This window comes from Pyxicephalus adspersus, chromosome 12 (assembly GCF_032062135.1).
Source record: "Pyxicephalus adspersus chromosome 12, UCB_Pads_2.0, whole genome shotgun sequence".
NCBI classification, from domain to species: domain Eukaryota; kingdom Metazoa; phylum Chordata; class Amphibia; order Anura; family Pyxicephalidae; genus Pyxicephalus; species Pyxicephalus adspersus.
In genome coordinates this window covers 22387467-22400829 of record NC_092869.1, presented here as the reverse complement: position 1 = coordinate 22400829, position 13363 = coordinate 22387467, and the positions used below count along the sequence as shown (strand labels likewise).

At 38.1% G+C, this 13363-nt stretch overlaps 1 protein-coding gene across 4 annotated transcripts in view; it reads left to right on the top strand.

Moving 5' to 3' along the window:
* Positions 1-13363, top strand: part of FMN1 (formin 1) — a 121512-nt gene that overhangs the window by 35669 nt on the left and 72480 nt on the right. For 2 of the 4 annotated variants that reach the window (XM_072428953.1, XM_072428952.1), the window contains exons 3-4: positions 2657-2796; positions 7022-7139. In XM_072428953.1, the coding sequence (XP_072285054.1) occupies positions 2657-2796; positions 7022-7139 (258 nt within the window). Of the gene's footprint in view, positions 1-2656; positions 2797-4176; positions 6484-7021; positions 7140-13363 lie in introns of those variants that run through there. The other 2 variants (XM_072428954.1, XM_072428955.1) reach the window with 2 other exon arrangements.

Genomic DNA, 13363 nt, shown 5'->3' with positions numbered 1-13363 from the left:
AAAAAAAATGTTGTTGATTTAGGTCCTATTCATATAATAATATAGAAAATGATAAAGGATTCACATACTGTTTCACCTCTCAGAAGGCTTGTAGTTTTGTTTTGTGTGTGTGTGTGTGTGTGTGTGTGTGTGTGTGTGTGTAAATGTTTATACATACAAAGCATTTAATCTCTGCCAAAATGAGCAATTGCTGTTTAACACCATGTTAGGAAGGGTTTCTGAGAAAGCAGCATTCCTTAAGTTTGCAGTTGCATCTGAGCAAACCACGAGATTTCTGGAACAATATTCTTTGGACAGATGAGACCAAAGTTGCAATACTTTGACCATAATTCACGTGTTTGGTTTTCCCCCAAAGACCTCAAACCAACTGTGGAGCATGGTGGTGGAGGATCGTCATCTGGGTTTGTTCTGCAGTCATGGCTCCTTTGCAGTTTGCCCTAAACTCCTCTGTAATACAAAGTATTTTATTTGGAAATGTGAGGCCTTCTGTGTGACTGGTAAACAGGACAATGGCCCCAGGTGTACAAGCAAATATACAGAAATAAATATATGGCTGAAATAAAAGAATCTAGGCCTTAACTCGATCAGAATGCTGTGGTAGCACTTCAGGAGATCTGTGCATAAACGAATGGCTGAGAAAGCTCAATCTGAAGAAATGTTGTAATGAGGAGTGAGCCATAATACCTCCAAAACAATCTGACAGATTGATGGTCATGCATAAAATTATTTCTTCATGTTATTGCTTCTAAAGGTGGTTCTACAAGATGTTGAAATATGGTGTTTACTTACTCACACATAACTTCTCCATTTTTGTCTTCATGTTTGTTTAAAAGAAAAGACTGTGTTAAGTTGTATGTGTTACTTGTATGGCTAAGGCCAGGTGGTGGTATGTTGTCTCCTGTCCTTGGTTGTCTCTTTTCCATTTGTCCATTTATTTTGGAGCCCAAAAACCTAGATGCTCCGTATATGCAAGCACTGCCAGTCTTAGGGAAATGTATTTCTAAACCGGCGGTTTGATCTTTATTTTATTTCAATATTTCCACTTTCACTCATTTAGGCAGCATTATTATGGCTGGCCACTAGATGGAGTTATTACACACATTTTTCTTTCCTACCTGACTAATGATTTGGGATCACTGCTCCCATGCCTTCTGTGCTTCTAGAATGGTGTAGTGAACACTCTACCTAATACATACAGGCACTTGTATACTAGCCTAAAGTATGCAGACCATAGGGGCAGTTCCCAGACAGTCTTCATTTTCCTCTATCAGGGAGCTTTGCTGTAAAGCACTGATGGTCCTTCACAGCTGGACAGATCTTTGTACAGAGTTTATATTGGGTTTTGTCCTCTTGATTTTCGTTGCTTTTATGACCATTCTTTACAGTGGCTGCTATTCTTCTTGTAGAGGTTTAGATACTTTCTAAGCAAGTAAGCTGCTGTGAAGCAGGGATTAAAATGCTTTTAGCACTGTGGCATAATGGATATCCTGTTATCCTTCTGATAAATGCAAAGATTATGAAATTGATCCCTTCAGGAAATAAGTTTTTGTAATTTTGAGCGTCTTTTTATATGTTGAAGTAGAACCATACAGTTTGAGTCTCAGAGACTTGTCATCTTTCCTAAGTGACCTATTGGCACTGTATTTACGCGCTGTTGTAAACCGCTTGTTCTTGGGTAAATAAAATGTACATGGAGGATCATAATGAGGATTCTCGCTTACAAGCGGGTTCATCTTAGACTGCACCAATAAATGGCTCCGATCTCACACTACAGAACAACGCTAATGTATTGATAAATGAATGTAATAGATGAATTATTTGCTTTACTGAGTGCTCAAAAAAAATGGTAGTAACATTCAGGATAAAGTGGAGAACAGGAGAATGCAAGCTGATGGTACCGAGCAAGGGAAAAGTTCTTCCAATTTGTCAAGGAAAAAAAAAGGTTATTCTTTGGTTACCCTGAGAATAAGTCTATTAAGTAGAGGTGGGACATGTAGTATTTTAGTACAGCAATTGTTGGATGGGGTAGGGTATACTGCCAAACCCATGTTGTGTGTCACTAAATATAGTAGCCTTGTTTTATATGCTATACAGCAGCTTTGTTTTATGTGCTATACAATCTGATTGTACAATTTATTTTTATACCACCATGATCTATGTAGTTTAAAGACCTGCCTTTATTCGATGCCTATATATAATAATTGAATATATTGTTTAAGTTTGTTTTAATATTGCATATATTTGTTGCTGGCTAGGTCCTATAGTTTATGATCATTTTGGGGGGAGATAACTCTAATGCAGTTACCTCTGTGCTGTTTATTAGAAGGATTTGTGCATGTTAGATTAGAGTGAAACAACCAAGACCTAGGTTTGAGCTTTAGGAACAACTTGGTGGACTGTGCCTGTACCCCATTTATGTCCACCATCTGTCTGTAGTGCCCAGCTGGAGCTTCTTTAATACAGATTGTATGGATTCAATTTTTCCTGCCATACTTTTCCCCCAGCTGGGTGATGGTTGTGAAGCATTTGGGGTTATCAAGCCATCTTATTGGATTCAGTATTATGTGAGTTACATTGTGCAGTTAATAGGCAAGTTTTGCTTTTCTTTTTACTGCTGTAGGTAAATTGATCTTTATCCATTTTTTTTTCTATCCAGGCACTGGAATTCTACGGAGAAATTCTACCAGATCACCTCTAGGCTCATTATGTGACTTGTCTAGGTTTACTGATACAAGACCAGGGGACCAGCTATCACGGCCCAACCGAAACCATCTTCACCTAACCTTGGACTTAAATGTACGGGTAACATAAAAATAAAATAAAGTTTGTGGTTGAGCATGAAAATGCTCGTAAGTGTGCATTATCTTTAAACATTGAGGATTCCTTTATAGCTGTTCGTGGAAGCTATATGTGCAGTAACAAAACACAATGGTGTGTGTGCGTTGCTAAAAACACCTAAATACACATGTATGATGTATGCAAACCCTGGCCATGCCAAGGTTACTAATGCTTCAATCACTGTTTGTTTTTTACTTGGTCTGCTAAGGAGGCTGCTGGTGATACCTAAAGTTGTCCCATGTATATGTTTAATATTCTACAAGTGCCATTATGTTGTAAAGACAAGTTTGTTTGTAGAAGCTAATTTTTATAATCATTAATTATTCACATAAAGTGAGTCAGAGATTATATTGGAGATGTTTGATGCTGGCTATTTGACATTGTCCTGAATCATTCAAGAGTTTTATTAGGTAAATCTTGTCCCAGCCTACTGTAAATATGTTATGCCTAATTTGCAGTGTGAGATGGAATCTTTCACCATTTTATTTTTACTGTGATCGATAAGACGGACAAAAAGTATATAGTAGCTTGTATCTTTTTTTTCTAATCTGCCTTATAAATAATGTTTTCAATTGGTTACCAGCTGCCACAAACCTGTTGCTATGTAAATACCTGGAAACCAGCTCACACTTTACGCAGCCTTTTTGCACAATATATATATATATATATATATATATATATATATATATATATATATATATATATAGGATCCTTGCAGTGACGACATGTGTGGTGGTAGGTATTTTGTAGATCACAAAAAGGGATTCTGTACCACCTAGTGTTTTTGTGTAATCGGTATCTGTTACTTATTGAAAACTTGTTGCCAAAAATTGTCAAGAAACTCGGACCTCTGATAGAGAAAGCTGTAGATCTTTTCTGCTTCTTGAGAAAAAAGGTTAGGGTAAGATTGGTAACTCAGATCCTGCTCCCTCCCCTTCTCTTTTACACAGCTCCTCAAAGGCCACCTGGGCTCTCCAGAAGAGTTCATGTGTATTAGTGTAAATTCTAAGCATTAACTTTTGGAACTGAACTTTACAAATTTCAAAAACCCATTGTGTAGGTGCTTGGCTGCAGCCCTGACCTCTCTTGCTTTTTAGTTTCCTCTTAACAGATTATACAGTTGCATACAATTGCACACTACCTACTTATAACTACTAGTAATAAAAGTCCCACTTCTTCATGTCATGGTTTCCATTGTATAACAGGTAAAATGCAATCTGGCATTTGTTTCTACTTTTATATCACGTGGCCACAACTGATTGACACCACCACCACTGACTGAATTCAGAGATTAGAAGGCATTAGATGTAGTACAGCATGTAAGCTCGGATTTGCTAAGGCATGATCCACCCATGGTAGTGAAGCAGTTAATCATGACTTCAGTGACTGGTTATCCACTTGCTTCTAGTAAAATATCCCCAGTGTTTTCTGTCCTCCTGTTCACCACTCCTCTCTCCCTGGTTAGTGGGTGTGATCTCCACTCCTCCTCTCTCATTACCTGTTACCTGCAAGTTGGGAGGACAAGTAATTTGAAACCCAAGCCTCTCTAAGGCCGTCTCCAGACGATGACATTTACATTCCTCAGACCATAGCAAGGCGGAAGACGGAGATCTCCCCCAGGTTCAGCTGAAAGGACTTGTGAAATAACTTATTTTGTTTTTTTTTCTTGCGTGAAAACATCGGCTGCTCTTTTGTATTCTGGATTTCTTTTTTTCGAATTCGTCCTGAGCTTTTAATTAATGTCGAACTGAAGCCGCAGCAGAACAGAGATCCTTTCATAACTGTCATACTGGTCATTGCTGACAAAGTGTGTGTCATATGTATGTGATTAAGCTACCAGGAAACTTAGTGAGCTCCTGTTTGAAAAGCAGGAAGCAGGAATCTACAGGCTGGTGCTCCTGTGAGTTTACAGCTGTGACACAAAGCTGCTTTTATCTGTTTCCCGCATGCTTTCTTGGAAAACTTTTTTTTTTCCTTTCTTTTTACTTAGCCTGACTATACAGAATATTTGACTACTACCACAGCGGCTCTTTTTGTGTGCGGAGACAAAAATACTGTTTTTACTTTTTTAAATTGTTTGCAGTGTCCCAGCCAGCAGTGCTGCATGTGAAACTGTAGGCTTATTTTTCCTTTTATTTGCTGAACATGGAAGTGGAAGAAACAATTTCTGCAGGACCCCAAACACAAGGCTCATTGCCTACAAGCAAGCCAAATGCAGCCACACCATCTTTGCTGGGTACATTTTCCATAAAGTCCTTTTTTGGAATGACTGCAAAGTTGGATAATAAAAAAATGAAAGAAGAGAGTGCAGTTTTGAAGTCCTTTCGCTCTCTGGGCAACAAAATGGAAGTACAAGCAAACCCACCAAACAATGAAGAAGGTGAATTTTTTAGTGAACACAATATGCAGTCATCAGCAGTGCAGGAAGATAAACTGGAAGCTGTAGAGCTAAATGAGGAGCCTATAAAAGATGAACAAATTAGCCAAAAGGAACATTTGGACAAGGATTTAGAGATTACAAGTGTCGTAGATTTACACCAGAAGGAGGAGGGCGACATGGATTCACAAGTCACCAAGGGACAAGGTAAAAATGATGTCTCACAGGAAGAAAACCAAGATCATCCACAAATAGATCTGGGAGGGACAGAAGCCCAGGTTTTACAAGAGCAAAAGGATGAAAAAGAGGGAGTGTACACAAAGCGTCTGAATGCTTCAGACATTGGTGAGGATACCAAGTCAGACATGCATTCCACTGGTGACACTGTCCCAGATCAGACAGACTATGACCAGGATGATCTGCTGGTACATGGTACTCTAGTGCACATCTCTAGTGATTCTGATTCTGACACAGAGAGCTCCAAGCAGGATATCTGCCAGGCAAGAACAAAGGCTCCTGTGTCCCCACATTTATCTGTTTCTAATGTATCACTAAACAGTGGTTCTAAGCAGGAGCCTGAAACACTAGATATTGAAGATAGCGATGCCATAGAAACAAAAGAACAAGATGGACTGGACTTTAAAGAGCCAGAATTTGCAGACCCCAATATGGATGAAAATGCCAATACCACAAAGACACCAGATGAGAGTAGCCCTTCAACTGAAGCAACTACCCCTACACAAAATACCCCAGGGGAAAAGCCATTCCAGCTGCCAACATTTTTTAGTAGCTTTCGCGTTCACAAGAAAGGAACCCCTGCAGAGGACAAGGAAACTGTCACTGTGAAACAAGGAGATAGTGATTTGGCCTTGCTAAAACTTTCTCAGCCAGTTCAAAAATCAAACCTTTCAAATGTTTCACCGGTCCGGAAACGTGAAGTGAAGAAGCCAGTAGAGACCAAAGCTAGCTCCAAATTTATGGAGCAACTCTCCCAGCTTCTGAATTTTGATATGCCAAAGCAGGAAGAGAAGGAAGATGTACTTCCAGAGGAAAGTGACAGTACTCAGGAGATGGTAGTCAAAGAGGAGTCGGCACTGGAAGCTTTTAAATCTTTTTTCACAGGGGCCCAAAAAAAGACTTTGCCAACATCGGATTCACCTGACCTTGAAGCTGTAAAGCGCAAGCAAAAAAATGACAAGGAGTCACTTAAGTCCATCTTTGAAAAGGGCAGACCCATAGAAAATGACCAGAATGATGAAAGAAAAACTGTATGTGATGCATGTTTTTTTTTTTTTTCCTTTTTCTTTTTTTTTTTTATTGTAGTAACCTAGTTTAAATCTCCATTGTTCAGACTAATGGTTTTTGCAAGCTCAAAATTGCTTGCAGAAAATGGTTAACATTTTGCTTGAGCAAATTCAGCGCCCAGGGGTGGTTTTTAGGCCCCTGCTGCCTCCATAGACTCTAACTGATGGTGGAAAAATGGGCAAATGGTGGAAAAAACATTGTTCGTGCTTTTAAAGCACTTGCAAGCAATTTTTGTGATCTTTTAATTTACAAAAAAGTGACAGCCTGCTACCGCTCTCTGGTGCTAAGCTTTTAATGGTAAGTGCCAGGGGGCAGTAGCCGTACTGCTAAATAAAAACATTTGATATGTGCTAAATGTGTATTTCTTAGCCTATCAGCAGAGCAGGACTTGCATTTTAACAGCTATTGGTTTTTAATATTAATCTTAAGGTGTTTTACCATGTTTAGTCATTTAAATTCTAATCATAAAACTATGTTGTTACATTTTTGTTCTGTGTTCAGCCAGATGCAAGTCCCACTGATTCAGAAGACCGGACTCCTGGCAGACTTCAGGCAGTGTGGCCACCACCTAAGCCTAAAGATGGGGAGGAAAAGGTGGGGCTGAAATATACTGAAGCAGGTATGTAACTATCATTTTTTTTTTTATTATAGGTAATAATTTAGAACATGGACAAATGATAAAGGGGTACAACCCATAGTAGCAACTGTCCTAAAGCAAAGCTGGGCTTTGCTAGTGCACAGCAAAGCAAAATGTTTCTTTAATGTCCCCTCCCCATCAGAATACTCCTCTTTTTACTGGTCCACTTAGCTATCAGAACCTAGGAAAATACTCCCTGTCTTGCTCAGTGGCACATCAAGTGAAGCTTGCATGGAACTTTCCTCCCACCTCTTTGTGACTGGTCTGGGTCAACCACCAGTACTGTGAGAACAAGAGGGTGTCAGAACTTGTTCCATTTGTAGAAGTTCTGGGTATTTTTCTTCCATCACAGCCGTTTAAGGTGGAGTAAAAAAGTTGAAAGTGTTGCTGATGCATGGAGGAATGACCTATAATCCAAAAACCCAGGTTTGACCTGCTGACCTGTAGGATGCAACTGCATATACACAAAAAAAATTGTAAATTATTTTGGGGTATTAAGAAGAAAAACAATTTACATCTGCAATAACTTATTGAATATCAACATTTTACTGAAAACTAGAAATTGTTCTGGTTTCACCAGTGATTTTAATTGTATTCAATAAAAATGTTGATATGATTTTTAATTTGCGCTTGGAAATCAAATAGTTGGTTTTGTAACTGTTTGTTTGTGTTTTCTAAAGTATAAATACTGCTCTTAAATAATTTGAAGCTGGTGTGAAATGTTTTGGTGGTTTACCTCTTCAGCATCTACCAAAATCTGAAAAAAAAATTTGCAGTGGGTAACCTGTCAGTGCTGCAGTAAATTTTAAATATTGGACATTGTGCTTTCAGCTTTGTATACTAATTTTGATCAAATTGATACATTTTAATAAACTCCTTATGTATCGTGCATTAGTTCACACTACATATGTGGGACATATAGGCTTGTACTCGTAGCTTAGCCTAGGTGCAGCAATATTAAGTATGAGGGGGATGAAGGTAAAATTAATGCAAATAAAATATCCTAAATAGGATTTTTGCACACATGATTGGATAATGGAAGTACAGTGTTCACCCCAACTTGATGCACCACCCGGCATTTTTCAGTAACAACCTGGCTGTTTTTGGGTGGTTACTGAAAAGTTGGGTCCCAATATAGCGGCCACCCCCCACCTACAGACAGCTTCTTCCCTCCCAGCTTAAAAAAACATGGGAAGAATACTGAAAGTTACAGCTTCATCATCAGATAATTGAAGTTAAGCACAGCTTTTCTTTTTCACAATTCTGACCTAGTTTTTACCTAATGGGAGCTGTACTTTTAGCCTTCCAGTCTTGTGCAAAAGCCCTGTGCATGATTGAGTATCATTTGCCAAGTTATTTTTTTCCCCAGTATTCACCTTTCAGTAAAAAAAAAAAAAAAACTTTTTGCAAAGTGAACATGATTTGTTCTTTAAAAAATCAACCCCATTGTGTATTTTATTCTGATGGCCTGGGGCCCCATTTATGCTTATGCATTTTGCTTTTGACTTTAACAAGGCTCATTTTATAGGTTCACGAAAGAAAGCTTGTGTTTTTTTTTTTTTTATCATAGTATCAGCAATAATCACATGTATTGGTATACAAGAAATTCATACAATTTACTTAGGATAGGTATATACAAAGAATGGTATAAAGGGTCATGCCCATCAAGCTTTCAGATGGATTATCTATACAAAGGTTGATCTGACAGGTCACCCCCATATGTATTCACAGGGAAGCTGACCATTTTCCTATACAAATAAATGGTCATATAGCGTTTGAATTTCCCAACGCATTTCCCAACGCAGTGGAGAATGTTATGTATCTTTAAATCATGAAAAGGAAAAATTACAAAGTACATGTTCATATAAAAGATTACTTCAAATGCACTTCAAATATACAAAAGTACATATTTACGCATTGTACAAGTAGCATTATCAAAAAAACTTAGTTGGTTGAATAAAACATAATAATATAATATAATATAATATATATATATTATTATATATATAATAAAATAATATAATAAATGATAATATAATAAATGTAGTCTTTAATATAGCACAGTGCATCATGCAGCAAGTTCACATCTGTACAGGTGTATTTAGCACTTAGGCCCTTATTGATGGTATATGACTGTTTGGTGATTAATTTTGTCATTATACAAAAAAACAAAGTGATAAATGTTTTAATTACATGATTTTAGTTTCTGTGTTAGCTATACACATAAGATGTATATCACAGTACTAAAACTGTTTTTTTTTTTCTTTTTGTACAAAACGTGGCTTATTTTCAAATGTGGAAGGGGGGTGGGTGGTATATAATTTTTTTTATTGACTTTCCTGCTACATATCACTATTTTTTTTTTTTTGGAAACATGAACTGAAGCAACTTCTGTAAGCTCTTGGAAGTTGATTGGGATAGTAAGAGATCAACATTCACCTGTGTAGTTTAACCCCTAATAGACTCATCTCATGTAGTGATAGAAAGTTCCAATTCATGTATAGGCTCTAAGAATTCCTATGCAGAGCTGAGTTATCCTTGGGTGGGGGGGAAACACATTGGCCAGAGTTGGGACTCAGTTCTTGGGTTTTAGATGCATATTCTGTTTTGAGGGCATAGATAAGAAGCTTAGTAGGAAATCCTATTTTCTTCTGGCTTCTGAATATTTAGAAGTATTTGAGAAATCTGGTGTATGGTATTTTGCAGGTGAAAGAGTAACCACCAGATATGTCCTACTAATTTTCTTGATGAAGGACATAGATGTTTCCTGTTTTTATTTATACAATTGTTAACTTATTACCACATATGTAATTTTCATACATAACATAAACATCTCCTATTGTTACTCCAGATGAAAGAAGCCAAACTGAACTTTTATCAGTTTCTGCTGCCAGCCTTTGTGGGTACCTGATCCCCTCTTTGAGCCTTCACATTACCTACTGCCACATGGTTGCAACATTTTGATTCTATACACAGGGAGTGCAAGCCCACTTCGCTATGCTGAATCTTTATTAGTCTTGTATCTGTTTAGTTAGGATTTTGTGCAAAAATTATCTATTTCCACTGTGTATCCAGCTGTGTCCTGCCTTAATTAGGGCACTTAATATTCTAGTAGAGGACTTAACTCATTATGTTTATGAAAGCCCTTGAGCTGAGCCCTGCCCTTTATCTGATCCTAGCTATTTCCTACTGGTCAAAATCCCTAAATGAGATGCAACTGCTGCTGTGGTTGATCCTGAAAATGGCTGTAGTATTACAATTTAGCTATTATAGTTTTCTGGAAGCCCATCTATGTCTCAATGTATCTGATGTGCATAGTTTACTTTGGCTTGGTGCTTGACTTTAGAACCCTTATGTAAAGAGACAGAAGAGACATTTCCATACAACCTGCAGTTCAAGCTATGATTTTTCAGGCATTGCTTCTTTACAGGTTGTCAGAGGAGTCTCCTCGCCTTGGTCTGCAGCAATAAATCACCCTACTGCAGGGTCATCTGTTTTGGTTCCTCCCCGATGACTGATGTACACTACATCAGAAGTCTTACCACAGCAAAATTGGTAGATTGGTTTTAGGCCTAACAGAACTTCATGTTACACCCCTGTCAGACATTCCAGGCATGGGCATTTGGAAGGCTTCAGAAACACGATTTAAATCCATTGGAGACATTTGTCTTTCTACTTCTCTCTTTTAGCTCTTCTAGCTATCAGCTCTGCAAAGCATGTGTCTGAATAGAGATAAGCTGGTGATACACAATATTTCCATTATGCCTCTAGATTGTTTGTTAGTTTCAGCTGTATTAGGACCTTGTTTTTCTTTCTCTGTCCGACTGCAGTTCACCAGCAGGAATTTTCCCTTTATCCTGCAGTTCAGGCTGTGATCACTTAGGCACCGCAACTTTTCAGAAAACTGATACACTTTTTGTGATATGGGATAGATCTTCTGAGGGTACACCGGCTCCTTGTTTTTCACCATATTTAGGTGGCTCATTTAGACCATCCTCCAAGCGTATTCTCTCATTGTTCCAATTCCAGGAGAATAATACGAGATGTGTGAGTAAAACGGTTTGCCAGATTTGCAAGACTGCCATATTCTGTTACTACATTCTATTAGGTGAATACTGCAGCCTTCCCTAATGGTGGTTTCACAAGTAAGGCTCATCAGGGGCTTTTTAAGCAGTCATTCCTCTGTTCTCTGTTTTCATGGTCCTGGGAGTTTGTTTGCGGTGTTGTCCATCCCTCAGTTTGACTGCTTTTTATTCTCAAATGACTGCTTTGCTTCTAGAGGAATGCGTTCTAACAGAAGGAGTGTTATCTTGGTTTGGCCCAGAGTTGTTTGCCAGTGTCCAATACTCCTGTAGGTAGCAGTATATTTGGGTGGGTAAAAAATGTCCATTAAAATTAAAGGTGATCTTCTGTTGCAATCAGCATAGTTACTGATTATGGCACATAACATACCTGTCTGCAGTGATGAGTGTGCAGGTCCCGCTGTGTCTTCAGAAGGTGCCATGTTATCCGCTAACTCCATGGCAGACTTCCGTGAAGATGAGTTATCCACTTTGGCCATGATGTATTTCCTGCATGTGCACACGAGCTGCACACAGAGATGAGATACAGCACATTGTAGAGGTTAAACAAACACAAAAGGAGCCAAGGATTTATTTTGTTGACAACAGACCTTGCATGTCCCTTGTCAGTTGGTACTACCTCCTGGTGACTTTTATTTTTCTGAGTTTTGCTACGCTTTAGTTGACAATTAAGGGACAATTAGGAAAAGGATTTTATGGTGAGCCCAAAAGTCCTATTTTTTTTTAGCAATCTTGGGCAAAATAGAGAAAACAAGCTTTAAAATACTGTTCTTTATTCTATTAAATGTAAATGTTTTTGTTCAGGTAACATTTTAGTTCAGTTATCATTTTAGTGTGAAAACTTTGTAAGTCCAAGATGGAAGTTTTATGTCATCCATATGTAATTTTTCTCAATGGATGATGTCATCTATTTTCCCTGAATCCTGCAGCTGATATCCACCTAGTAATGAAAATTACAATGATGCAGGAGTTAACCTGTTTTGTGCAATGGGAGATGGGGATTCCATTTTTGATTTTCTGTTAGGGATTACTGTAAAATGCATCTGCAGCCATTTTTTCCTCGATTTTATTTATTTACTATTAAATTGCACTTTGTATTTGTCAAGTCTCATCCAACTTTTTTCTCCTGTTTAAACTGGTAATTGGTTTAAAATATTGCTGAATGAACTAAATAGTAGTAAAGATAATAGGACTCTAAATGAGGTCAAGATCCATTTTGCTATCATGGATGTCACTGGTTTTTGTTTGCTTGTTTTTTGTAGACTGCTAGAGTGGAAGTAGAACCAGTTTTTCTGCATCACACCCTGTCATCTGATGTTACACTACATTGCATCTGCTTGTTCACGTTTAGTCTCTTCTTCCTCTCCAAATCCACTCAAATGCAACCTTGTGTGTTTGTTGGTTTAAAGCAGAGTTGTAGTACAATGGAATCATGACATGACCCAAATATACAAAGTCATTTATGGCTGCCACAAGCTTATTAATATAACAAGACTATTGTCCCAAGTAAGTTGAGGTTTCACAACTGAACATCCACGTTAGATTGGCTGTAGAGGTGATTGCCTTTTCAACAGATAATGCCATTGGAAAGTACATAACTTCTGTGGACAAATAGGAGGTAATGATGTGCTGGAACTACTAGAACCTTGTAACATTTTGCAAACAGAAGTAACATGTAAGAGGTCATTTTGAAGATGTTACCATTCAAGAGAATGGCATCACACAGGATTTAAGGTGGATTGTGGTTTGAGCTAAGCTGGGATGGCATCAACTGACAATAAAGCTTTAAACTAGCAAACAGGAGAAAGGGAGATTGATACGTGTTATGTTAGTGTATTGTAATAGAAGAAAGGGGTATCTGGAGAATACAGTATATGCCTGAAGTGGTGGAATGGAAGGGACAACATAGGTTGGCAGGGATAGGTGGCTAGGTGACAGTAAGTAGAATATTTGAGCATAATGAAATAGGAGTGATACAAGTAGACTGGGGTGGGGGGCTTTTGTTTAAAGCACCCCATTCCTAAAATTTGGTGTAAACTAAACTTATTGTGAAGCAGTTTTCAGGGCTGCTGTTGCTGACCACTTCCTGAAAATTCTTGTTTGGCCATTATACTGACCTGTAAT